The sequence below is a fragment of the Crocuta crocuta genome, unplaced genomic scaffold, assembly GCF_008692635.1.
Source record: "Crocuta crocuta isolate KB4526 unplaced genomic scaffold, BGI_CrCroc_1.0 scaffold377, whole genome shotgun sequence".
NCBI lineage: Eukaryota > Metazoa > Chordata > Mammalia > Carnivora > Hyaenidae > Crocuta > Crocuta crocuta.
The window spans coordinates 1847729-1875304 of record NW_027528209.1 but is presented as its reverse complement, the minus strand read 5'-3'; the positions used below and the strand labels follow the sequence as shown (position 1 = coordinate 1875304).

At 39.9% G+C, this 27576-nt stretch overlaps 1 protein-coding gene across 1 annotated transcript in view; it reads left to right on the top strand.

The window, feature by feature from the left end:
• CEP120 (centrosomal protein 120) overlaps positions 1-27576 on the top strand; it is a 78193-nt gene that overhangs the window by 25290 nt on the left and 25327 nt on the right. The window contains exons 10-18 of the mRNA XM_077753014.1: positions 346-496; positions 1272-1454; positions 3195-3291; positions 3387-3539; positions 4684-4773; positions 13467-13559; positions 14726-14887; positions 17473-17595; positions 23976-24074. Coding sequence (XP_077609140.1) covers positions 346-496; positions 1272-1454; positions 3195-3291; positions 3387-3539; positions 4684-4773; positions 13467-13559; positions 14726-14887; positions 17473-17595; positions 23976-24074 — 1151 coding nt within the window. The remainder of the gene's footprint in view (positions 1-345; positions 497-1271; positions 1455-3194; positions 3292-3386; positions 3540-4683; positions 4774-13466; positions 13560-14725; positions 14888-17472; positions 17596-23975; positions 24075-27576) is intronic.

Genomic DNA, 27576 nt, shown 5'->3' with positions numbered 1-27576 from the left:
TTATTTGGAGTGTATCAGAATGATCATCTCGTCCTTCTTGGGTGTTTACTGCCTTCCGAATACCAGACTTCTTGCCCAGTTCATTCTAACATTCCTTATAAAGCAACTTTGGGAACTAGTGCTATATATACAGAATGCATTTTTCTCGAATTGCTGACAATACTTGCAGAATTTTAAAGCTGATGACAGAACTAGAATCATTGTGTATTTGTACCATTTAATTTGTACCAACTAAAAATTCTGTTCATTATGTTCATTTTATCCTTAAAAAACAAGACAAAAACAAACCTATAGGTCTCATCTGTAATCTGTATCATAGGATTTTTTTTCCCCCCTGAAATTCCAGGTACTCCTATCCATTCTTTGGTAGTGCAGCTCCTATTATGACTAATCCTCCTGTAGAAGTTCGCAAAAACATGGAAGTTTTTCTTCCACAGTCTTACTGTGCATTTGATTTTGCAACTATGCCTCATCAGCTCCAGGATACCTTCCTAAGGTAATGTAGATACGGTGCGTATGATATGAAGTCACTCTTGAAAATGCATACCTTGTTACTAACAAGAGGGATTCCTAGAGGTTTAGACCCAAAGCAGTTAATGCATTTGAGAACTTGGAAGCACATGTATTAGTAATGTAATTAGTTACTAATTATTAATGTAATCAGTAGTGTGTGATGTGTATGCTTCTGCTGTAAAGTTTTATGAGGTTGTGGTTATTTATCAAATCTTCGCCTATTTTTGTATCTTATTTGTCTGAATTTGGAGGTTAGAACTGTGTTAAATGCCATCTTTGAGTAAGGAAGAAGATTTGAAAAATTTGAAAAACTACTGTCTTGTTTTTCATAATATGCGAAGATAAATAAAAACAAGCTATTTAGTTTTTATGACCAGTTCACCAGTGGCCTGGAGTGTAGTGGTTGCTTTTTGTGTTTTTACGTCTCCCTGAAATGAAGGTATTAATCCACCTGTCTGAGATGGATTCATAAAGGAAAAGATTTGAAATGTCTTTACTCTCTGAGTAGCACAATTCAAATGTGTATATTATTTTAAAAGGAAGAAGGAAGATTGAAAAATAGCATTTCATGGGTTTTCTTTATTGCCCAGAAAGAGGTGTGGAAACTGTCATGGTATTTTCTGTTTGTTACCTGTGGAATGGAGCCTTTCCGACACAGGCAACAAAAACATCTTTGTCTATGTTTAGGGAACTCAAAGATCTATTAGTGACTTGGTTCAGAAATGGTAGGACATGAACACGTGTTCTCTCTTCCTTAGGATTCCACTGCTGGTTGAATTATGGCACAAGGACAAAATGAGTAAAGATCTGCTTCTGGGAATTGCGAGGATCCAGCTTTCTAACGTCTTGTCTTCAGAAAAAACTCGCTTTTTAGGGTCCAGCGGAGAACAGTGTTGGCGTCAAACGTACAGTGAAAGCGTGCCTTTTATAGCGGCGCAGGGGTAATGAATTTCCCAAACTTGACCTTAGCTTTCTTTTTATTCTCATTAGCTGGGTACAACCTTATTCTTTCCTGGCATGTCTGTTGCGATCATTCTTCTTGGACCTCGGGGGGCTGTATTCCAATTTGCTCCTTAGCATTGTTTACCTTTCTGATCCCGCCGTTCCCTATCCTACTCGTAACCCTTAGGATCTTAAATGTTTCCCTCCTCTCTATTGAGCCTGACAATTTTAACTTTCAGCTATGTTTTTTTGTTGTTGTTGTTTAGTAATTCAGGGTCAGATTTATAATGTATTTTTATATTATTTTGCTTGGGGAATGACTCTGTCTACTTGAAAATATTTTAACTGTTGCTTCAAATCTATTTTCTGAGAACGTTACAAATGTTTGGCACTTTAAAAACTGACTATTGTTTCTCTGCCCTGGAATCTATTGCCACCGTGGAAAACTGAAGTACATATCCCTTGTACAAAATACATATATTTTAAGTACATCTTTTTAAATTTAGCAGTAGAAATTTAAATACACTTTAAAATTATACATCACATGCTTTGGTGTTTGAAGCATAATTAGAATGTACAAAGAAATCAGGCTCAGTAAAAAGCTGAGATCTAGAAGTAGTGTTTAAGTTCCTTCCCTTGCTCTTCCCCATCCATAGTCCCTTCCAGTCAGTAAAGAATTCGTACCACTTCTATTCACTTGGCGGATCTACTGAGAGGTGTTTTAGAGAAGCACATGTTCTGGTGAACTGAAAATTCTGCCAAAAATCCCATTCTTTGGTCACATTAAGTAGACCATAGTGAAAATAATTAAATCATTACCAGTTATTTTAAATCTGTTGGTTACGAATATAAACTTTTGTTGCCCTGCTCTGTAAACAGAGAAGTTTTAGGAGACTTTGTGTGCTTTGTTGTGTTTTCTTCATTTCTTCTAAAAGCTGTGAGGTTAGAAGAAAATGGAAAAATTGATTATTAAGAGTTTATTTGTGTGGGTTCCATTCACTGAAGTTTTTGCTTGACCGAGGATTTATGGAAGAGATTTGATTTAGACAAAACCACGTTTCTTGTAGCCAAGGTGGACTTTCCTCTAATGTTTTGGTAAATATTACATGCACTTCTCTGAGACAGAGACAAGCTCATTGTGATAAAAATAACATACAATTATCCTATTTTCAGGAATTACCCTGAGGCAGTGCTCCCATCCAGTGAAAAGTTTATGTACAAGTGCTTCCTCCCAGGAAAAAAGCAGATTAAGAATTCAGAATAATCTGTATATAATCAACAGTAGGGCCAGTATTTTTTTCTCTTAATTTTACTCTGTAAATTTATTAGTATATTCTACAGGCATTAAAACTTAAACGTTTTTGAACGGATGTTGATGATGTGAGAAAATGCTCCAGATGTAAGTGGAGAAAAAGGGACCAGAGTGTATGTGTATCTACATGTACATAAAACAGAAGAGAGAAAGGAAATGAAAGTTCAGCAGTAATTCCCTTTGGGCAGTAAGATTTTAAATTTCCCCCAAAAATCTATAGCTGATGGAGGCTTTCTTATAGTAAACGTAGGTCTGGACTTCCTACAGGTTGGTCATCAGGTAAAATGCACATATGGAAGGTCTTGAGGACTGAGTAGTGTGAGTGTCAGGTACAAGAAATGTGACCTACTCAATGCTGTAACACTGGGGAAGTAAAAGGAAAAATAATATTTCCATGAATTTTAAGGATTTCTGAATTTATTTGTAGGTCAAACAACAGGATAATGGATCTTTCCTACACAGTAACTCTAGAAGATTATGGACTAGTAAAAATGCGTGAGATTCTTGTATCTGATTCATCTCAGGTAAGTAACACTGAATGGGAAACATAACTATAGTGAATCTAATGCAGTATGTGTATGAGTATGTTTGTTTCAATATGTTTTCGGTCACGTCTTAGGGTTTATCTGCTGTGCAACAGAAGCCATCCTCCCTTCCAGCAGCACCTTGTCCTTCAGAAATCCAGACAGAGCCTCGTGAAACCTTAGAATACAAAGCAGCACTAGAGCTAGAAATGTGGAAAGAGATGCAAGAAGACATTTTCGAAAATCAGGTTACTTTTTAAATGTTGCTTTGAAACTTTGTTTTTGAAAATACCTAAAATACTTCTCCATAGTAGGCTTTTTTCCCCTCTCTATTCCATAGGTACCCTATTTGTTCCCTCTTAATAGCAAGAATGCTTTACTCTTAGAGAAAAACAGAATAAAAAAATAACTCAATTAAGTGATACTTGCGCAGAAGCCATGCAGGAGTCCCCTAAGCTTTCTTATGACTTTGGGGCAAAAATAGGAATGAAGCTTACAACTCAGTGGTTGAAAGAATGAACATTTCTTTCAATTGCAGGCCCTCATTTACCATGTCCTCATGGAGCCTGGAACCATCTCTCTCTACCCAAGAGAGAGAGAAAACTGGTCTTCACTTTAGTTTTATACTCAAGTGGGTATCCCTTGCTTCAGGCATTCTCTTTGGGTTTTTTTTTTGCATATATATATTTTTTAACATTTTATTTATTTCTGAGAGAGAGAGACAGTGTGAGCAGGGGAGGGTCAGAGAGAGAGGGAGATACAGAATCTGAAACAGGCTCCAGGCTCTGAGCTGGCTGTCAGCACAGAGCCCGATGCAGGGCTCGAACCTACAAACATTGAGGTCATGACCTGAGCCGAAGTCGACGCTTAACTGACTGAGCCACCCAGGTGCCCCTCTTTGGTTTAAGAATAAAAGAGCATGCCTGGAGGAAACATATTGGTGATCAGTATTAATTATTTAACAGAGAACAAGTGATCTGTATCCAGATCACTTGTTCTGTATCTGATGCAAATGACATCAGATAAAGGGTTGGTATCCAAGATCTATAAAGAACTTACCAAATTCAATACCAAAAAACAAATAATCCAGTGAAGAAATGGGCTAAAGACATGAACAGGCACTTCTCCAAAGAAGACATCCAGATGGCCAACAGACACATGAAACAGTGCTCAACATCACTCATCCTCAGGGAACTACAAATCATCCACACTGACATACCATCTCACACCCATCAGAATGGCTAAAATCAACAAGTCAGGCAACAACAGATGTTGGCGAGGATGTGGAGAAAGAGGATCTCTTTTGCACTGCTGCTGGGAATGCATACTGGTGATCTGTGTATTTGAAATACTGATGTGCTTTCAGCGACTTCCTTTTTCTTCCTCTTGTAGCTAAAGCAGAAGGAATTGGCTCATATGCAGGCTCTTGCAGAGGAATGGAAGAAAAGAGACCGAGAGAGAGAATCACTCGTGAAGAAAAAGGTAATAACTTCTGTAGAAATAGAAGGCAGAAAGGAAAAGTATGAATGATAGTATCTTGTAACACATTAAAGAAAATCTGGGAGTAACAAAGTACAGTGATTGTATATTGGTTTGGATAAAGTGAATGGATGGGTCAGGAATAAGAGGAAGGCCTTTCTCCGTAAGGTGTTGGGTGCTGCTTTGATTTTGAACTCTGCAAATGTATTATTTGTTCAAAAAATGAATACTCTAGGGAAAAAATCTACTTCTGTATGAAAAAGCACTTTTTTTTTATAACGTTTTTATTTATTATTGAGAGACAGAGAGAGAGAGAACATGAGCATGGGAGGGGCAGAGAGAGAGGGAGACACAGAATCTGAAGGAGGCTCCAGGTTTTGAGATGTCCGCACAGAGCCCAATGCAGGGCTCAACTCACTAACTGTGAGATCATGACCTGAGCCCAAGTCGGATGCTTAACCAACTGAGCCACCCCGGCGCCCCGAACATAGCACATTTTAATCTGTTTGTTAATAAAACATCAAAAACTTAGAAGCTATTTTTAAGAATTTATTCCTGGAATAAATGACATCTTTAAAAATAACACGAGACCATTTGATCTTATTCCGAAAAGCAAAAGTTCAGTACTTCCCTGTTTACACTTAAGTTATTGAGTAAAACAAAAGCCCTGAAAATTACACTTCTTTCAAATACTGAAATTGAACTCTCATATTAGGGGTTAATGACACGGCTCCAGGTGGGAGGAGATAACTAATGGTGCCGTGGGCTGCTCCCCTCCACCAAGAGACTGGAGCAGCTTGCAGACTAGAATGGTTTCGGAAGTTACTTTCAGGTCTCTAACCATTTACATTGAATAGGTAATTATTGGCACAGTTGGATTTTTTTAACTTGTTTTTTGATATGCTTGGTTTAAATCCATTTGCTTTTGCTTTTCCATTTGTTCCATCATTTCTTCCTTTTAAAAAAAAATTTTTTAATGTGTATTTTTGAGAGAGAGAGAGACAGAGACAGAGTACAAGTCGGGGAGGGGCAGAGAGAGAGGGCGACACAGAATCTGAAGCAGGCTCCTGGCTCGGAGCTGTCGGCTCAAACTCACAAACCATAAGATCATAACCTGAGTTGAAGTCGGATGCTTGACTGAGCCACCCAGGTGCTTTTTCTTAGGTTTTTTTTTTTGGTCTTTTCCTGTTTTTCTTTTGGATTCATTGACTTTTCTTATGATCCCATTTTATTTTTACTCTTTCCTGATTAGCAATGTCTCTGTATCATTGCTTTTTGGGGAGGGAGGGTTGCTTTAAGATTTAAAATATGCAGCTTTAACCTATTAGCACACTGCTAATAATTAATAATAATAATAATGCTATTATGCCATTTCACCTGTGGTGTAAGAAGTTGACAACAGTATATATCCAGTGTGTGTTTTTTGTGCTAATACCATCGTAGATTTTGCTTGCATGCAAATTACCCTAAAATACATTTTTGCTTTTAAGAATTAGTTTTTAAAGAAATAAAACTTTGAGGTAATAGTCTCTATTATTAACCACATAAAAAGGATTTCTTGTAGTATGGGCCCGATGGCAATATATGCTGTCAGTTTATGTTTGAAGAAGTGTTTCTCTCTCCCTCATTTTGAAATAAATCTATTTTCACTGGGTATGGAATTCTGGGTGGAAAATTTTTGTTTCAGTCTTTGAAGTTGTTACATTTGCATTTTGGCTTGTTTTGTTCTTCATGGAAATCTGCTGGCCTTGTTATCTTGGCTCTCTATCTCTAAGGTCTCTTTTTTCCTCTTGGTTTAAGCTTTTTTTTATCACTAGTTTTCAGCTAGGAATTTAATGGGCTTTGTGATTGTGTGTGTGTGTTGGTGCGCGCGCACGTGTGTGTGTGTATACGTGCATGTATTTCTCCACCCTGCTTGGAGTCTTTGAACTTCTTTGGTTATGGGGTTTCATCACGCTTAGAACATTTTGGGTTTTTATTGCTTAAAATTTTTTGCTGTGTCTTTCTCCCCTCTCCTGATTAGAGGCCAGTGTGCATGTATTGTACTGCTTGATATTGTCCCAGAGAGACAGGAATTACTTTTTAAGTCTTTTTTTTTACCCCCTCAGTGCTCCATCATGGGTATTTTTTATTGCTGTGACTTCAGGTTCACCATTTGTTCTTCTGAAGGGTCTGATTTGCTACGAATCTGGTTCAGCACAATGTTTCATGACATATAGTGTGTTTTTCATCTCTAGAAGGTTCATTTGGGCGTTTTTCTTTTTTGAAGCACTTTTCATCATGTTCATGTTTTCCTTTTCATTCTTGAGTATCTGGAATATATTTACCATATGTTATCAACTAGTTCCAACATCTGTATCATTTTGAGGTCTCTATTGTTTCTTTTCCACCTGGTTATAGGGAACATTTTTCTATTACTTTGAAAGACTGGTAATTTTTTGTTAGATGCCAGAAATCTCGTGAAATTTATGTTGTTGATTGCTGGATCTTGGTGTGTGAGGTGAGTTTGATCCTTTTTAGTTTCGCTCGGGCGAGCTGAGAACAGTCCGTAGCCGTGGGTCGTGTAGTAAGTATATATAGATGCCTAGCATGTGCCAGTCTCTCCCCTCAGAGCAGTAGGCATGTGCACTGTACTCAGACCTGGCTGAGCTCTGGGAATGCCTTGTCTTAGAGCTCTCCAGTGGCAAACCAGCCTTACGGGTTTCCCCTCAGACTGGAGGGGACTCCTCTGCTCGTCTCCAGTGCTTACCCACCCTCTGCACATCTTTCTCCTCTCTTCACCACCTCAAGTTTCCTCAGCCTTCCTAGCCTCCTGTTTCCTCAACTCAGCAAGGTTGCGAGGCTCTGCTGGGTGTCCCCTTCGCTGAGTCTTAGTCTGGAAGGTGCTAGAGTTACTGTAGGGCTGGCCTCCATTCTTCTCTGCTATCAGGGCCATGGTCCTGCGCTGTCCATTCTCCCGTGAGTAAACACAGTTGTTTCGTGTATGTCGTTCCATTTGTGTCTGAGGAGGAGGGCAGGTGGTGTTGTAGGAGTAGACCAAGCAGGGTTCCCCAGGCCTTTGACTTTAAAATAACTGTTTCAGTTTTATCGTCTTAATTCTCAACCATTAAAATTTTGGAAAACCAGTGAGTTAAAAAAAAAAAATCTAAAAAAAAAAAAGATAACAGGACTCCTCCAAAGCATCTGTGCTTAAGAAATGTTCAAATAACCAAAATGTAAAAACTAGAGGCCCTCACACATATTTAAACAATTTTCTAGTTTTCCTTAAATGTGACTTTTATATTAAGTTGGGTTTGCAGTTCTCAGGTAGCCTTTATTAACTGAATCTGAGTGAGCTTATGAAATATTTAAATTTTTAGAATTTTTCATTTAGCTTGTAACACAAGAGGAATGTATCACTGAACCATTTTTTAATGCTTTTGAAGAATTTTATTGTGTTAAGTTTTGCAAAAGTCAAATCAGAAAAACTTCTTTAGTTAATATTTTGGCAGATCCAACTTGTGCCATTATTACACTTTCTATTGTAAGAAAAAAAAGTCAGTGTCTGTATAATGGTTAAAAAAAAAGCCTCAAAGTAGTTTTTGGTTGGTTGTTATTTTGATAATTATCTTTTCAGTTGATTACCATCGTATACAATTTTTCCCACCATTTCAGCTTGAATGGACTATCTCCTAACTTATAATAATGATGCTTAGAAAATGAAATATGAAGGGTACCTGGGCGGCCCCATCTGTTAAATATCTAACTGTTGACTTCGGCTCAGATCATGATCTCACAGTTTACAAGTTTGAACCCCACACTGGACTCTGTGCTGACAGTGTGGAGCCTGCTTAGGATTTTCTCTCTCTGCCTCTCCCTTGCTCACATGCTCACTCTCTCAAACTAAATAAATACTAAAAAAAAAAAAAGGGGGGGGGTGGAATATGAGGCCTGTCTTAATAAGTGGCTATTTGAATTCGTCTTGTCAAAAAGTTGATGGGATTGCTGTGTTTTTCCAACCTAAGTACATTGGAGAGTAACAACTCAGCCAGCCCAATGTGTGCCCTGTCTTGGAAGAATATGGTCAACCAGGATGGGATCCGTTTCCTAACACTTCATAAGCCACTGTAACATTGAGTCACTGGGGAGAAAGGGCAGCGTTTGCCTCAACAGGATGAAATCTTTGCACGCTGAATTCTCTGAGCCTGTGTGATTTTTAGGTCTGTAATGGATACGCCTTTTTCTGTTGATTGGTTTTCATTTTATTTACCTGATTTTTNACAACGTATAGCTTCTTCAGTACTTAGAAACCTTACCTGAAGGAGCCTGGGTAATACTGGTGCAGTCATTTAAATTTATTTCTGCTGTTCAGCACAGCATGAGTAAATAGTAAAATGGACCTCATCTCCTTATTATGAGGAGGTTTGTCCTGCCTGACAAGATGCTAACTAGCTAATAGCCCATAGTTCAGGATGCAGTGGCGAAGGAGTATAAATGGTAAATAAAATTACATCTAGTTAGAGCTCAAGTTACTAATATTTCATAATCATAAGTTGTTATTTTAATCTTTGATGTACACCTAATGATGTACATCAAGGGGGGTTATTAATCTATCAGTCTTTTTTGATCATCTTTTGGAACCAGTGTGGAAGGATTATTTTGTTAACTGAGAAAGAGCAGATTGTTTTTGTGGGAAATCTTTTGTTTTGTAAAATAATGTATCCTCTGGTGTTATACGTAAACTTTTTTTTCCAAATAAATGAAGCTTTAGTTAATCTTGAAGCACTTAACAGCCCACCCGCTCATTTGGGGCCTTTGGGGTCAAGTGAAATGTTTGCAGCTGTACCACATCTTTATTCTCAGAAACCAATGTCCTGGAAATGACCTGGTTGTCCAGATTGACATGCTAAACCACAGTTTAAGACCAAGTCATTTATTTACTTGACAAAGTTCGGATTATAATATTCTGGTCCTGTCCTGCCTTCCACATAGCTGAGACCATGTTTGTTCTGTCCTCTGCATGACTTCCCATCAGATAGCTGAAGATCGCTATCATATACCTACTGAGAAGGAAGACCTCGGTTCTGCATTAGGGAATAGGGGAGAGTGTTTCATGGAGAAGATCACTTGGATGAAGAGGAGTACATACTGCCATGGAGACTCCAAGGGAATTCCAAACAAGGAAGTTGTAAATAGTCTTAGCATTAAGAAAAGTGTATGTAGCTTGATGTAGGAGGAAGGGAGGAGAGGGTTTTCCTCCAGAAATAATGTGGAGAGGTCTATGGCATGTAAATACTCTTCTGTCCATTTTGAGGAGATGAGACTTGACCCTGTAGACGTTCTCAGCCTGGGTTTCTTGGGAGAATTAGGCTGTAATGCCTGCCAGCGTCCACTTTTGGTGGCGGATTCACTTTCTCCTGTGCTTCGACAATGGTAGAGTTGTGTGCCATTCAAGAGAAGACAGAGAAAATTATCACTCAGGTCATCTTTTACACTCTGTGGTTCAGATGATAAAACCTGCTTGGGAAAGGTAGAAGTTTGATAAACTTATTTTTTAAATGAAGAGTTTTATGTAAGAGAATGAGGAAACAAGATTTTCATTTTAGAACAGTTGTTGCAGAATAGAGGAATCTGAATCTAAAGTCAGGAAGGCCAGGGAAGCGATAATAAGTATAAAAGAAAATCAAGGCTGAACAGTGGCGGCCGCGATAAGATGAAGGAGGAAAGAGGAACGGGAGCTACAGGGAACAGACTTACGTAGGTTTAAGGTCTCAAGCCTTAAGGCATATTCGGTGCTACCGTCGCATCTTCCTGCTTTCCGTCATCAGCTCCTTCCCTCTCCACAGTGGTTCTCAGACAGCCCTCCCTCATCCTCACCCACTTTGGTCTTTCCCTTTCTCAAACATTTCCTCTGCTTGACTCCCCTTCCTACCCTTTACTGCTCCTCTACCGAATTCACTGGTCTCCCCTTGGCAGTTTTCATGCCAGAACTTTTTTTTCTTTCTCAGCCTCTGCTGCGTTTATCGGCTTTCCCCAAAGGCAGTCTTTTCTGTTCTTACACTTCGAGTGTTGTCATCCACTTTCTTAGCGTCATATACAGGTTAAACACAGTTATGCCCTCTGTGTGCATGTGTGTGTGTGCGCGTGTGTGTGTGCGCACGTGTGTCCTCCCCCAGCCTCTTCTCTGGACTTTACACTTGGCTGTTTGGCTGCCTCTACCCACTGCCAGCTGACTGACTGACAAGCAAATCAGAGGGAACATGTCTAGAAACAAGCTCTGTGTCTCCCTCCTGTATGAATTTGTTCCTGTTGATTCCACATCTTAATAAATGGCAATACCTTTTACTCAGCTCCTCAGGCTAGAAGGCAAGTTACCCTTGACTCTTTGTCATTCCACATCTAGTTTGTTAGCACATTCTCTTAGCTCTGTATTGAATATGGATTCTGGAAGCGAACCACTTTCACCTACCTTCTTGACTACTTCCATTAGTATAAACAGTTCTGATTTCTCTCCTACATTACAACAGCTACTTCTTAACTCAGAATTCCTTCCTCTTTCCTGACCCCTCTTTCCTTGTTAAATCCATATCCGCCAAGGCGGAGACTTTTAAACCAAAAGTCAGGTTATGTACTCCTCTGCTTAAAAAACCTTTCCTCCTCCTCATTGCACATAGAATAAAACTCCTGTTTCTTACCAGGTGATCTATCTCTTAGCTTCCTTTGTGAACTCATTTCTCTCTGCTGTTACAGAGTCTCTTCGCACCAACCTGGCCTCCCTGTAGTTCCTCAGACATGGTCCCCATGTCCCCCTCAGAATCTGTAGAATACTCTTCTCTTAGAGGTGCTGTCTTCTCTCTGTTTCGAATAATCTGGGTGAGCCCTTTTCTGATCATTTTGTCTTAAACAGGCCGCCTTCTGTCCCCAGGCACTAACTATATACTCATTCTGCGTGTTTTCATCCTAGCATTTACTTAGGATTACATTAAATATCCACTTCTATATTTGTAGTTTGTCTTCCCTCAGAATATGGTTCACAGGGCTTTGTTGACCCTCATCTGCTAGGTATTCAATAGGTATTTGTTATTTAATTGATTGTGATTTCAGGTTTTTACCCATTTTTGAGTTTGAGATACATAGGGAGTACTGGAGTTCTATAGGTGTGTGTGTGTCTCAATCTCTGGAGGGAGTTGTGACTCTGCAATCTGGACTTGGGAGTTCTTTATGTGATGGTAGGCAGCTAAGATCATCTCTGCAGGTCAGAGAGTAGGACAGGAGACCCTTGGAGACAGAGCTTTGGGAACCCATGTATTTGAGTTGCAAGAGAAAGAACATTTGAATACTGACCCACCATCCTGTTTACTTACCTCTGTAAGACTTTTTAAGGAGGTGTAGGGCATACTTAACATTTTTTTGAGATAAACCAGCAGTGGGTGGTAGATTGAACAGAATGTATATGTAAAGGATCATGATTGGCTGGCATGCCGGGCCTAAGTCCTTAGACTCAAGTTTAACAAGGGCCAGTGTCAAATTCTGTAGTCAAAACAGTCTTTGGGACAATAGGTATGTTGTTATAGTTCTCCCAGGTTTAAAAACAAAAGCCTTGGGGATTTTCTTTGACAGAGCAAACTGTGATTAGGATCCTGAAATAGCAAGTGCAAGTTTAGACTAACTTAATAGACGTGTTGTCCTCAACCCTGGCAGTGGACATTCTTGGGCCTATGAAGTAGGGAGATCACATCTGGGTACCACATTTTTAAAAAAGACTTAATCTAGAATCTAGACTCTAGATTAGATCCAAGATGTTAGACGATGTGGAAATCGTAATTACTATGTGAATAACAGCTGAAACTTGTGTTTATCTTGGAGAAGAAAAAAGTGTAAGAGGATGTACGATGGTTATCGCCAGACCAAATATGTGAAGATAGATTTTTTTTTTTCCCTTCTGTCTAATGGGTAGAAATAAGATTAAGGAGCATTAAAGCAAGGTCTTAATGACTGTGGGAAAGAGAAGGTTAGGATGGACCCCAGATCTGGAATCTACTTGGTGAGGACAAAGAAATTGATCCAGGAAGTCCCAGGAAAAGTGATCAGTCAGAAATCAAAGACAGAAAACCGTGAGAGTCTTCCATCCTATGTAGGCTAAGCTGGCAGGCATCTTACTCTGAATGGGACTTAAATAGTAGAAGAAGAGAGCAGAACTTGAGGCCCACTGAATTGGGGTAATAGGCTTGGGGCCCAAGCAGGGAGTCTCGCATCAGAAGCAGTTATGAACTCAGTTACCAGAACTGTAGGAAAGAATCGGACTTGAACCCAAAGGAGAACTGACGTGAAACTGACCAGCTAGCCTATCTATCATCGGGATTGGTTGCATGGAAGGAGTATATGTGCTGAAGAGGGCATCACAGGAATACTGGAGTATTGGCAAAGGCAGATTTTAAGGAGCTAGGTTGTGACTAAACATAACATTTTACTAGCAGCCTGACTGCCCAGTGGGAGAAGGAGCTTCCTCAGGAAACTGAACATCACTATAGATACCCAAGCAGAAGCTAGATGGGCGCCCTCAGAGTACTAGAAAGAATTTCTGCTTTGACGTGGTGGATAGAATTCATGATTTTCCTATTCCCAGATCTTGTGTTTCAGTAAGTTATAATGTATGCATTGTTTGATTAGTGTTTTGAACTTGGGGAAAAGGTAATGTTTCTTTTATTATATTTCAGGTGGCTGAATATACTGTCCTAGAAGGAAAACTTCAAAAAACCCTAATTGACTTAGAGAAGCGAGAGCAGCAGCTTATCATTGCAGAGTCAGAGGTAACTCTGTTCATCTGTTGTATGTCTTTTTTTCCCGGAAGCCATGTACAAGGTACATGTTTTTATAGAATGCATTTCATAAAAAGCATTTCCTAGAAATTGTCTTGTAAGCATCTTGGAGAAAACTTTCTGTTCAGCAGAGGAAAGCATCTTTGACCTGTCAGAAAGTGAGGAATACACAGCGAAGTGTGTGTTATTTGGAATGGTTCCTAGCTGGCCAGCCAGCTCTGGCTGACTTCTGCCATCTGCAGAAGGACACTGTGGGGGGAGGGATAGGTGCACTGCCGGGAGCACAGAGCAGATTAACACAGGCTGAGGAGCCTAGAATTTGGACGTCATTCTCCGCAACAAGGGGATATCCCTCCTGGATGCCCATTAAAGGTCAGATCCCAAGGATGCATGAAAACTTCCGTCAATACTATGTCTAGTTAGCGTTTTTGTTAGGTCTTAATAAATTTTACCATAAATATTTATTTCAGTTACTACCCAAGTCGTTTCAAATAATGAGAATTTCTTCCACATTAAATTTGTATGCCCCTTCACTAGCCAACTGTGTTCCTTAAAATTTTTCTCAGCATTTCACTCTTACCTTATCCTCCAACATTTTCTGGAATTTCTCAACTGATTTAGATGTCTGACCTTAAATATATTTGTTTCCAGTACGAAGGCTCTATTACCTTCTATGTGATTATGCTTAATCACATAGAAGAAATTTCTAAAGAAGAAAAGGAACTTGGGTATATTTGTTTAGGTAGTATAGTGGGTTTTACTCAAATAGGAATTTTAAGTGATTAGGGCCTTTTCAATTGAATTTATATAAGCCATATATGGAGTTTTGGATATACTTTGTATTTTAGAATTAAATGATGATGGGTTAGCACTGTGGGTTCAAGCCCCATGTGCTATCAGTGCAGAGCCTGCTTCAGGTTCTCTCTATCCCTCCCTCTCTGCCCCTCCCCTGCTCACTCCCAAGTGTAAATAAATTAAAAAAAAATTTTTTAATGTATAATTTCAATGTGCTTCAACATGAACTCTAATAATGGAAAAGAATATGAAAATAAATTTGTAAATACTGTGAACCTTTGTGTATAAGGATAATAGAATATCGAACAGCACACCGTAGCTGAACCTTTAAGCCAGCCTCATAAAGACGCACCTGTTTTTAGGTTCAAAGAGAAAGGAAGGAACTGAGATCAGAACGTGAACGGAACCTGCGAGAACTCCAGGACGCCACCCGCAGGGCCCGAGAAGATTGTGCGCACCAAGTGGAACTAGAAAGGCTAAAGATAAAGCAGCTGGAAGAGGACAAACATCGACTGCAGCAGCAGGTGGGACCATATAGCTGTCACCGCGTAGGGTTTGTCTGTTTGCTAGAAAGAGTTTACTAAGGAGTTAGAGAAATTCCGAGTGGTTTCACCTATTGAGCGTATTGATTGCACCAAGATTCCAATATACTTTAAGCCGGTTCTTGTTTTCCTAAATCAAAGCTAAAGACTGCGTTGGAATACTCTTCGTTCCCTTGGCATTATTAGCCTGAGACTGAACAATATTTCCTGTAACCCCACATTTTTTTCCTGATAAATTGCTTTTTGGGCAATATCTTGTGCACGTGTCACTGAACCAGATTCATTCAAGAACGCCGGTTCGTGAGCGAATCACCTGTGCTCCTGAGCCTCCACTCACCTGTCAGCCTCTCCCACCCCACACCCTGTCCCCGTGGCTCCAGCCACTTGTGAGCGAAGCCACCAGTCACTTCTGTTTGGGTGTTCTTGCTTCTCTTCTTCCTTAACCCCGTTCTCCTGCTTTCCCTCTCCTTTCTGGCCACCCCTCAGGCTCCTTTGCAGGCTTCTCTTTCTTTTCCTAGCCCTGCAGTATTGGACCTCCCCCAAGCTCTTTGTACCAAACACGGCTTCAGAGACCGTCCTGTTTCTAGTCTTTCCCAGACTAACATAATCAGCTTGCAGGGGAAGAACCTTAGTGGCAAGAACTGGTATTTTGGAAAAATTATCCCAGGCACTCCTAAAACCTAGTCTGAGGTCTGGGGAAAAACCTAGCCTGGGAGCAACACAAGTTTCTGGGGTGCTGACATTACTAAGCCCGTAACTGTGAACATTTCACATTTTTCNACAGTGAAAAGTGATGAAGATAAATATATATATATTCTAATATATAAAAGTAGGTCGCACAATTCCAACAATCAGTGTCGTTTATGGACCATTTAGCAAAAGAAAAAGAGACCAGTGTGCCTTAAAGCTTACTTCTGCACTACCTGATGTTAGGCACATTAATTGTTTATGATAATGTCTCTGGGTGCCTGGGTGGCTCAGTTGGTTAAGCTTCCAACTTCAGCTCAGGTCATGATCTCATGGTTCGTGGGTTCAAGCACCGTGTTGGGTTCTGTGCTGATAGCTCAGAGCCTGGAGCCTGCTTCAGATTCTGTGTCGTCTTCTCTCTCTGTCCTCCCCTGCTCGCCTTATGTCTCTCTCTCAAAAAAATAAGATGATAGCATAAATCATATGACAAATTTATGATAACGTCTCTGGTGGAAAAAATACCATATTTTAAGTCCTTTAGCTTTTGTTTAAAATTGAACTGAAAGGAGAGAAATGCTTGAGAAGGGTTTTTATCCAAATTGAAAAATGAATGTTTGGATATTCAGAGAGGTAAACTTCAGTCATAGGAACAGTTTTCAGGTAGTAGAGTACCTTATTACCTAAAGATGCTAGATAAACCCTAATGAGAGTTATTTGTGCTTACTGGCATGAAACAAGAATTGATTGTGGAAAATTTAAGTTCCATTTTTTCCACAAATTTTCTTAGCATTTCAAATTCAGTTAAGACCTATGTCTTAGTAAGACATCTTTAACAGTCCTTGCATTTGATTCAAAAAATAAAATCCCAGGTTTGAACGAATATTTTTATATACTGTTTGGTTTTTTTTGTTATGCTTCCGTAGTTTTGCAACTGTCTTAAGGGTCTGCATTGAGTGTTGAGTCATGGTAAGTCTGTTTTACTTAATTTTAAAAGTCTTGCCTACTCTCATCGGAGCATTATTGTAGGGGATGAATAGATCTGAGACCTGTGCATGTCTCTGCTGCCAACTAGACCCTGGGCACTGCCGAGCTGAGCTTCTGAAACCCTCAAAGGTCGTATCCACAAAAATGAAGGGGCTGAGCCAAATCATCTTGAAATGATTTTAAGTTGTAATAGTATTTGAATTATGAAATTCTTACAGTTTCAGGGGCGCCTGGGTGGCTCAATCGGTTAAGCCTCCGACTTAGGCTCAGGTCATGATCTCACGGTTCGTGGGTTCTAGCCCTGTGTCAGGCTCTGTGCTGACGGCTAGCTCAGAGCCCACAGCCTGCTTCGGATTCTGTGTCTCCCTCTCTTTCTTACCCTCCCCTGCTCATACTCTCTCTCTCTCTCTCTCTCTCTCTCTCTCTCTCTCAGAAATAAAACATTAAAAAAATTTTTTTTTAAAGAAATTCTTAGTTTCGAAATGTAAGAATGTAAATACCACACTAAAATTAAGTTTTTTATTTTCATCGTCATTAGCTGGTATATCTAACATACGCCGTAGTCTCTTACACATGACATCTTAAGTGTATAATATCAGTATTTCTATAAAGTGATTTTCATTTGCCGTCTAAAATTTAACAAAAGTGTTCTCATGATCCTGGTTTTATAACACATTTCATACTCTTAAAAGGTCTTTGTATATCGTTCATTGGTTGACTGTCTAAAATTTTAAGATTACTAGATATCTTAATTTTCCTTATGTGATTACGGATTTTCTAAATTTTCTACTCTAAACAAACTTTATAATAATAAAATGACTAATTGAATTCTGTAGCATTGAGCTTTGCATACTGGTCTTTTTAAATGGTTGTAATCTTTTTTTTTTTTAATATAGCTTAATGATGCTGAAAATAAGTATAAGATTTTGGAAAAAGAGTTCCATCAGTTCAAGGATCAGCAAAGCAACAAACCAGAAATCCGTCTACAGTCTGAAATAAATCTACTCACCTTGGAAAAGGTACCCATGTCTGTTGATGGCAATTTAACTAATTCTGGCAATTTATAAAATCAATAGGTGCTATTTGAATATAAAATGTACTGACATAAGAAGAGCATTTGAGATACATGACATTATCAGTACTTGAATTTCTTGGCTTCTATCAGTTACAGCATATTCTAGTTAGAGTCGTTGGTTGCAAAAAGCAGAATGGACTAACTCTAGGAATAAAGGAATCCATAGAACTCTCAGGAAGGCTAAGAGCAAGAACTAGGGAAAGCACGGCATGGCCTGTCCTGTCCTAAAACTGTCTCTTCTTGTTACTGCTGGTGCTGTCACTGCCTTGTTCCCTGATTTCTGTATTCACTCACTCTTGCCCATGGTGAATGCTGTCTGCATATATTACTCACTTCCCTGTAGATTCAGTGCCACACATAGTAGTAGCATTCGTTTCAATCACAAGCCTACACTCTCGAGCCCAGAAGAAGGGATATCCATCCTATTTTGTTTCTTGTGGCTGGAGGCCAGGTCTTCCCTCTGTTTCTATGGTGAGTCTCCACAAACGGGAAAACTACTTCTAGGCATTAAAACGTGTATAATGTCCAAAATGTGTAATGTTAAGTCTCAGAGTAGGTGCTCTTGCATTTTATCATTTAATATTTTTTAGGTATTAGTAAAAAGATAGAGCCTACCCAAGAGATGTCTCAGGTAATAAACAAGAGAATAATCTTCCGAAGGTACAGGATTTAATGGTGTCACCCACTGTCTGTCATTTTCCACTAAGCACTCTGTTGAAGGCTTCCTTGCCCCTTTTCCGCTGCAGATGTAGCCACTAGGGGGCGCTATCAGAAGATTGGTAGGGGCTAGTTAGGAAGATGCCAGGCTAGTTCATTCTTCTCTATGTCTGTGTGCTTCCCTTACTTCTGTTAGTAGGTGCCTTTCTTTATGGATTCCTCTCCCACCAGCTTCCCAACCCTTCTCTCCAGCTTGCCGTGGGCCGTCCCTACTGCACTGAACAGTCCCTGTTCCTGCGTTCCTGGTAGGAAGAACTGCTCCCCCTGGTACTTGTGGTCCCTCCTGCCCCAGAGACGTGGGGGTGGCCACTGCCTCATCCCAGCCTCTCTAGCATTTACGCTTTTCCATTGCCTACATAACCAGTTTCCTGGCCAGGATGCTAATGGACACAATTGGTTTCTCATTGTCCAGCAAAGATGTATGCCCCTGGGTGCTGTGCTAAATGCTACTCTGAATGATTAAAAAAAGGTTTAAGAGAGAGTCAAATGACAAGTCCTACAAAGAGGCAGGGAACTTACCCAGATAATTAAAGCGAAAGGCAGATGATAGATGATGGCTGGTACCATCTAGTTCTCTCTTACTAAATGCCGTGAACACAAAGGGGAGACAAAGCTACTTCTACTGAAATCAACACTGAGAACTAAGAAGGAAGACTAGATATGGAATCTAAAGGGCACATTAACAGATGAATGTGTGTGGGAGGGTATTCCATATTAGAAAGTCTGTTGCATATTTGGGTAATCGCTTGACTAGAACTTGGAGTTTAATTATTGTGGTAGTTGCTTGAAAATAACAGGGTTGATAAGAGAATACTGATAATGCAGGTGACTTTTGGCTATATGTGGGGAGGACCTTAGATGCTAAGTTAAAGAGTTTATATTTCATCTGGTAAGAAAAGTCAGAGATTACTCACCAGTGTATTACATTGGCCTAATGGATGTTAATAGGCATGAAGAATTTTCAGTTCAGGAAGAACTTTTTGAGGAGGTGGAAGCTGTAGAGAATTATGGTTCTAGGCCGGTTACATGTGAGACTCTAGCAGAAAAAGTCAAAGTGGAGAAGTTCACCAAGGGGTTGAAAATGGGAAAGTATGGGGCACCTGGCTGCTTAGGTGAGTTTTCGACTCTCGATTTCAGTTCAGGTCATGATCCCACAGTTCATGAGTTTAAGCCCTGCGTCAGGCTCTGTGCTGATACTCGGGGCTGCTTGGGATTCTCTCTCTCTCTGCCCGTCCCCTGCTCACTCTGTCTCTCAAAATTAAAAAAACATTTTTTAAAAAACAGGCAAGTATAATAGGAAGAGGGGAAAGAAGTAGAGATACAGATTTGCAATCACTGGAATAAACCACCTTACATTTGGATGGTGTGTGTAAGAAGGACAGCCGGAAAGTTGGCATGAACTACAGCCTCAGGGACAAAAAGCAAGAGTCAGAGAAGGAGGCTCAGAAGATCCAGAGACCTAATAAAAATAGGCTAGTGCAGTGCTGACAGGGGGAGTGCCTTGGAGAATAAGGAAAGAGAAGTCCTCTCTCAGGACAGGCAAGTCAAGAATGGTGGGAGAGGGGCCTATGTTTTGCAGGTAAGAGATTACTAACTTTGAAGAAGTGAAATTGCAGAGGATTATAAAAGTTTGTCATTGGGAAAAAAGCACAGGAAAAGATGTAACCCAAGGGCTTCACATTATTGAAAACTTACATGGTGGTGGGAAAATCTTTGAATATATACATATATAGTTTTTGAGTGAGCCAGGGAGGAACAGAGGGAGAGAAAGAGACTCTCAGGCAGGCTTCAAGTTCAAGGCCGAGCCCGACATGGGGCTCGATCCCACCACCCTGGAATCATGACTTATATTCAGAGAGTCCAAGTCACAACTGACTGAGCCTCCCAGGTACCCCCAAGTATTTTTAGACTGAGGATAAGAAATTCAGCTTTGAGAGAGAAGGGGGTGAGTGGACCATAAGAGTTAGTTTTAGGAAGTAGAAACGCTATCTAAGACAGAAAGGGTGAATCTAAGACAGAAAGGGTGAATAATACGTAGAAAAGTTGAAGATAATAAGAGTGTTGGTAAAATAATTTTGGGGGCGGGAGGGTTGAAGCAGGAATCTCCCTGTGCACTTAACTGCCAAGCCTTGTTGATTCTGCTTCTTACATACCTGCAAAATCTTTTCATTTCTCCATTTGATTCTTTGGCCTTCTCATTTCTCTATCCGTGAACTTGAATTCAGTTGGACATTTTTAATCCCTCTTAAAAAAAAAAAAAGTTGATTTTACCTATTTGGAGAGAGAGAGAAACCCATAACTCCTCTTTTGATGAAAATCAAGTATTCAACTATTTCTCTCTTTCTAACTGGGAATGCTGTGGTAGCTACCAAAGGTAGCTGAAGTGCACAGATAGTGTGTCAGCCATTCTCACCAGCGCTGTTATGTAAGCGTCAAAGAGTATTTTAATTGTACCTTCAGAGACCACATATCTCAAAATTAGAACCTTATCTTCTCTGAATATAAACTTGATGACTATCTACCAAAGAAATAAATTTTGAGTGATTTCTTTAAATCTCGTTTTCCAATTGTACTTATACCAAAAAGGTAAAAATCAGTCAACATATCAAAAATGTAAACAGTGTCATGAACTTGGAAAGGGCAAGGGGAAAAAATGAATAACTCAACTGCCTCTTTATCAGACCTAACGAATTCATCCAACATGTTTTAAGTGTTTAGTAAAACAAGCCTTCTCAGCTCTGGTAAAAATTCTTGGTACATTTTGTTTGGAGCCAGAAGAGGGCAGAATCCTATTTCTTATCGCCAAGTAATAACAAAGACCTAAATTCGCAAAAAGAAAGATCTAAGTGAAAAAGTATCTCATTCAGTGTATAACTTCTGGTTAGGTGTAATCGAGAGCTTTTTCTTTTCCGATGACCTATACTCTTCGGTTTAACAGAAATACTTCCATTTTCACTGACATGGTATAAAAATAAGGTATAGTTTTACCAAATGTAATTCTTCATTCCTTTCATTAAAAAGTCAATAGTTTATGATTTGCTTTTAGGTAGGAGTGTCTCTTAGATGGCTTAAAATTAGGTTTTTAAGTAAATGAAATAAGGAAAACCTTATCAATTTAGTAGGGCAGACTGAAGTTGAAGATAAATGCCAAAGTTTATGTATTTATGATTATTCGGTAGCTACCACCTGTCCACGCTGCCTTAAGGCAATGGGAAAGATAGGAGAAAAAGTACATGATCCTTTCGGGACCACACTTCTACACAGTCTGTAATAAAATTGAAGACCTGCCTCGAGGAGCCTGAAGTGACTGTGTGTGATCAAATAGCAGGGAATATAGGAGGAGTTTTCAGTAAGCAGAGAAGAAAAGTGACAGGCTTAAAGAAGTTAACTGGGCGAGGGGGGTGATCCACAGGACCCCAACCTATGGGCTGGAATCAAGGGTTTTCTGTTGAGGAATACCAAGGAAATAAGTGCAGCAAGTAGAACAGAAGTTCAGTTCTGTAGCACCTGAAAATGGGCAGAGGTGGTGTAGGTTCAAGACTGCAGGCAAATGGCAGCAGCAGCTTATTTGAGAATAAAGTGACCTAACAGTGGTTGGTGGGATTTGATTTGTAGACAGAAAAGCTTGGAGACTGAGGAGACCACGGAAGATAAGTACATGGGCTAAGGAAAGGGCAGTAGGAACAGAAAAGAATAAAACTGCCAAGTTCTGCCAGGGAGAAATCTCTAGAGTTCCTTGTGGGAGACTGAAAGTGGGGAATAGGGGATCGGAGACACACGCAGTGCCGTCCGTTGAGCAGACAATGAGGTTTGTGGGCATAGAAACAGGGAGATGGAGAACCAGCAAACACGGGTTTATGCTTTCTGCCTGCACTGGCCTCTGAACGGACTCAGTCCTGAGGTGAGTTCTCACGTCAGAAATCTGTAACTTGGTTCATGATGTAAGTGAAAGGCTTGCCCAGGCTCAGGTCTACTCACAAGAAGAGCTGGTCTCAACCCAAGGTCTTTGACTGTCCTGTTCTATCAGATCTTTAGTCGCATGCATGTTCCTGGGTACTGGGTCCCTGTGTTTCTTTAGAAACAGTTGTATCTGAAATTTGCAAACCATAGGTGTTTTTTTGTTTTTAAGTGTGACTGACTATGCAAATGTGATTTTGAAAATCATGGCAAAACTGATAAAACCTATCCAGCCTTTTCTGTTGAGTCAGTCCATGGGATATACTTGATCCCTCTGGGTTCATCCCTTCCTAACCCTCATCCTTGGGCCAGTCCAGGCTACCAGACCTTCTCCAAGACCCATGGACACGACTGCTTTTACAATTAAATACTATCCTTTTATCCCAGCACTATAAAAAGATTTCTGCTATTCCTCTGACTTATGCCCTACTGTTAAATTACCAAGTAATATGTATAAATCTTTGGGGCACAAGTAGAAGAGGTCACCTTTGATAATCTCAGAGTATTTATTCAACTTAAGACCTGTAAGTCTAGTTGTGAAATGTCAACTCCTTTAAATCCAACCACCAGGGATCTGTAAAGCAGAAAAGACTGTGACTCCATGAGTTCATATATTACTGCAGAGAATGTTCTGGTCTTTTGTGAAGGGAATTTGGCAATCTGCTCTTCCTTTCCTTTTCGTATACGTTTTCTAAAGTTTGAATTTTGGGACAGTGCCCTCGGTTTGATGTTCCTGCAAAACATGAGGAGTTGTGTGCATGGGAAAAACTAGCTTTGATATAAAAAACTGAGACCAGTTTAGAGTCACAGTCTTTTGCTGTAATTCAAGCAGATTATTACATTATCACTTAAATAGTAAAACTGTCTGTTGGCTTCATGAATTTGTTTGGTATTGGTTTGAAACACTGAGAGCGTGCATTCCAGAACATCGCCAAGTTGGCTTCAGTTCACGCACAGCAGATTGCCTGCTGCAAGTATAAATAACCATTTTTTAAATGGAATCACTTTCATGTTTTTCTTTATATATACGAGGAAACATAGAAAATCAAAATTAGATGAGTGTTACGAGGAGCGTTATTCGTCCTACCCTCAGGTTTATTTTAACATTCTTAACATGCTTTTCCCTTGGTACTCTTTCTCAGTAAACTGCTTTCTGATAAAACATCTCCCTGCTTCCAGCATTCTCCAATTTTTGCCAGAATAGTGTTAGAAGAGTATCTCTGTGGCTCTTTGGGTTGTAACACCAAGTTCCATGTCCCGATAGGCCCCCAGAAGGAAGAACTTGGTGTCTCAGATGTCGAGTGCCAGCTAAATTGGAATGCTAACAGTAAGGGCTGCTTTTTGTAAAAAAAATGAATGTTTTTCACTCTATACACGTTTTAATACGTTTATAGTAACTGTCTGGAGGTTAAGACTGATTCCGTTCCTTTCAGTATAGGCTGTTAGGCAGTAAAAATACGACTATATTTTAAACAAGAAAATGTTCATGTGCCATAATATTTATACTAAATTATATAACAGTTTTAGATGATGTCGTATGTTACACTGTATAAACTCTTTTCTTAAGCCAGACTCTTTGTATATATTATCTTTCAGTGATTGTACACAGAGGTATAGTGTTTCACTTGATATGATTTTAATCACTGTTAGGTTGAACTTGAAAGGAAGTTGGAATCTGCAACTAAGTCTAAACTACATTACAAGCAGCAGTGGGGACGAGCTTTGAAAGAACTTGCCAGACTTAAACAGGTATGTAGTTTACAGCCGATGATGGATTCTTCTTTTTATGTCTTTTCCCTCGATTCTTTACAAGTATGCATACTTGGCAATATGTGTTATGTTCTTATGTGGACATGTGAATCTCCAGAACTATTTTCGAGATTATGAGTAGAGGGACTTTTTAAAAAAAAGATTTTTTTCTTCATTAAAAAAAAAAATTACCTTTGAGCTCCTTTTTTTTTTTTGATTGCCAACTCTCCTCCTTCCCAGAAGAAAGTGGGAATTTCTTTTATTTTCACTTAGAAAATGGCCGTTTTTGCTCTTAGTATTAATTTTTTCCCACTGGAAGTAGCTTTCAGAAAAGAAATTTCAGAATAACTGAAAAAAATTGACATGCCTTCCAACTGAACAGCTGACTTCAAATGTTATTCCTATGAGACCTAGTCATTTATTAAGAAAAGGAATCACAGAGTGTTTTTGCATAATTTTACAAGAGTTTAAAAGTGATAGCAGTTTCCTGAATTCTTCTTAGATTTCTTTCTTCTTCTTCTTCCTACTACCCAGTAACAAACACCAGAAACCTCAGGAGAAACTAAGCTTATTTTGGGGTGTAATTTGCTCAAATGATTAAGATCAAACAAAATGTGAGCAAAATTCTTCTTCAGATCCAGTCTACGTGGCCTAACACTTCAAACGTTTGTCTTTCTTTATCAGTCAGTTTATTCTGAGTGAAATTTGGCACATAGGGTCTTTCAAAATTGTATTTTTTTTAATCTGTCTCCATGACCATCAAATGCTGTTAAACATCTCTGTGGTCTTGTACTAAATGCCTACTGCCCTCAAAGAGAAGTACGTACAAGACCACATGAGAATAAATAGTACAGCTTGCCTTAACGTAGCTCGTAGAAGACGTGAGGTGGTAAGCATAACGTAATATTAAACAGAGTGAAAATACTGTATAAATATTCACAGGACTCAGGATTGATGAGTGTACTGGGGGCCTCCTGTATTCAAAGTACTGCCCTAGATTTATTGGTGTTGGTAAAACTTAAGTCTTTCCCTCAGGGAGCTTATAATTTATTAAGAGGGAAGAAAATGATAAGAGTAACATTTATATTTAAGAGTAAGAGCCGTGACAAGAACCATCCCAAGCAGTCAGGAGGGGAAAGTGCCTCTATTTAATAGCACTTAGGTAGGGCGTTGTGAAAGAGGAGGTATTTGAGATAGACTTTTGGTGAGCTGGTTGTGATCTAGGAAAGCAGTGAGGGAAATGCTGTAAACATAACCAACGAAATGATTACAGCAAACAGGCACGAAGGTGGAAAGTACAGACTGTACTTGGACAACAGAGGGGGGCAGGTGTAGAGGGAATTCAGGTAATCAGGACTGGAACTTAAGTGGAAACGTGACACACAGATTCTTGGGAGGAAAACCCCAAAAACATGGTTTGGGGAGATGGCGTATAGCCCTGTTTTTACCTGATTGTAACGCAAAGTTGATGATGATGCCAAAGGCTGAAGCCTAGGTGTCTGCAAAGCAAGTTGTGCAGTACGGAAATACGGTAGTAAGACAGGGAGTGGAGACGGCTTGCGAACGTGGACGTCTCAGCTTCTGCAGACAGAAAGTGAGCAGGCATTCAGGGCTGTGGAGCCGGTGCTGGGAGGGCGGCAGGCCTTAGGGACAGCTGAAGCACTCCCTGCAGACGTGAGAATTTAGGCTGTGACACATCACACTGAGCATTCTGAGGTTTGTAGAGGAGGCCTGAGGGACAGTAATAGAACCAGCCGCCAGAGAGGACGAGGGTGAGCATGATGTCAGGCCCCTCGGACCTTGTCTTTTGATCCTGACCAGGATGGCAGTAGAGCAGGTAACTGAATTTCTATTTTGTAGATGAAAGAAACTGAGACGTAGGGAAGTTAAGGAAGGTGCACCAGATCGCACAGGTCATGAGTGAGAGGGTGAGGATGCGAGCCACTGGACCGGGGTCCGGGCTGGTTCCCCTTTATGCCGCTACCAGGTTATTCCATGGAAGCCAAATCATGAAAGAACTGCAAGGAGAAGAAAGCCCTGGAAGGCTTTAGGGATTTCTGACAAGGTAGCAAGGCACAAGTCATGGTTTGGCACATCCTAGCAAGGAAAATGGCCTCATTGACTGTTAGATGGACTAGCTCTCATAACGAGAACTGAAGGGGCTTCAAGCGAGAAGCAGCTCCAGTCATGATGCCAAAGTAGGGAGAGGACATGGGGAAGAAGTAGAAGATAGTGCCTGTCATTAGACACATTGCCCAGTGAAGGCTCAGAGACCCAGGGAATGGTAATGAATCACAGGGCATTACCGGAATCAGTCCTGAAAGGGAGGACAAGTGCGAGTGTCGAGGAGGGCATTTCCTTTGGAGAGATGAGTAATCGTCAATTACTGCAAATTTTCCCCACCCACTTACCTCTCCTTCCCATCACATGCATTCCTGTACCCTTTGGTTACCTTCTGGATCTTCCCATTTAATGCATTCTTTTATATTTTCCCTTTCATCCTTTCATGTATTTTCTACCCCCTTGCCTGAAAAGCATTGACAGATAATTTGGCTATTGGTTCCTAGTAATAGGAAGGCTATCACAAAAGTAACATGCTTCCCTTTGAGTTATTTTATGTATCAAAAAACGACAACAGCGTTAAATTTAGAATTCAACTCTCAACTATTTCTTTAGGAAAAGAGTCTCATTCTTTGAGTGCAGTGATTTTCACAGACTGATTCTGTTCCTTATCCCGCTAACTTTCTGCTTTGGAAACAACACAGTAAACAACTTTTAGGTCCCTAGGAATCAGTGATGTTCCACAGATGACATTGGAAGTTCGGTACTTTAAGAGCACATGTAATCATAAGCCTTTGCCACGACTGCACCAAATCATGCCGGGCCGCTGACTCTTCTTGCAGGATTAGAATTAAGAGCTTCATCAGATAGGCACAATTCATATGTGTGAAAGTGCCATTTTTTTCCCCGGGAACTTTTTATTAAAAACACATTTATTGTGTTTGAATATAAAATTGGAATCCTCTATCTGCTTTTGTTCAGAGGATTGTTTGTGCAACTTCTTGTTTAAATTGGATTAGTACCATGTTAATTTTACATTGCCTCTGGTGAATAGCCACGGGGCTCTAATCTCTGCCAGTAATTTGTCACAGCAGAACCCTCTGGAGGGCCATACAAAACATTTGTGTAGTACAGGGATTAGACAGGGAAAGCCATATCTTAGATTGTTAATAAATGTTAATGACAAAACCCAGCTGGTAAGGCTTGGAAATAAGATCTAATGCTGGGTGCCTATTGCCAAAAGAATGTTTAAACAGATTTCCATTACTCAAAGGTGACCCAGTACAGTCAATTTGTGAATTAGGAAAAAAAAAAATCAGACTCTTCTAATGATTTAGGGAAAAAATATCGTTTCTTCTGATTCCCAACCATGAAAATCTGTTTCCAAGCTGTAATTTTGTTGTTGTTGTTCTTGGTTAACTTGGGGAGGTGACAGAGGTAA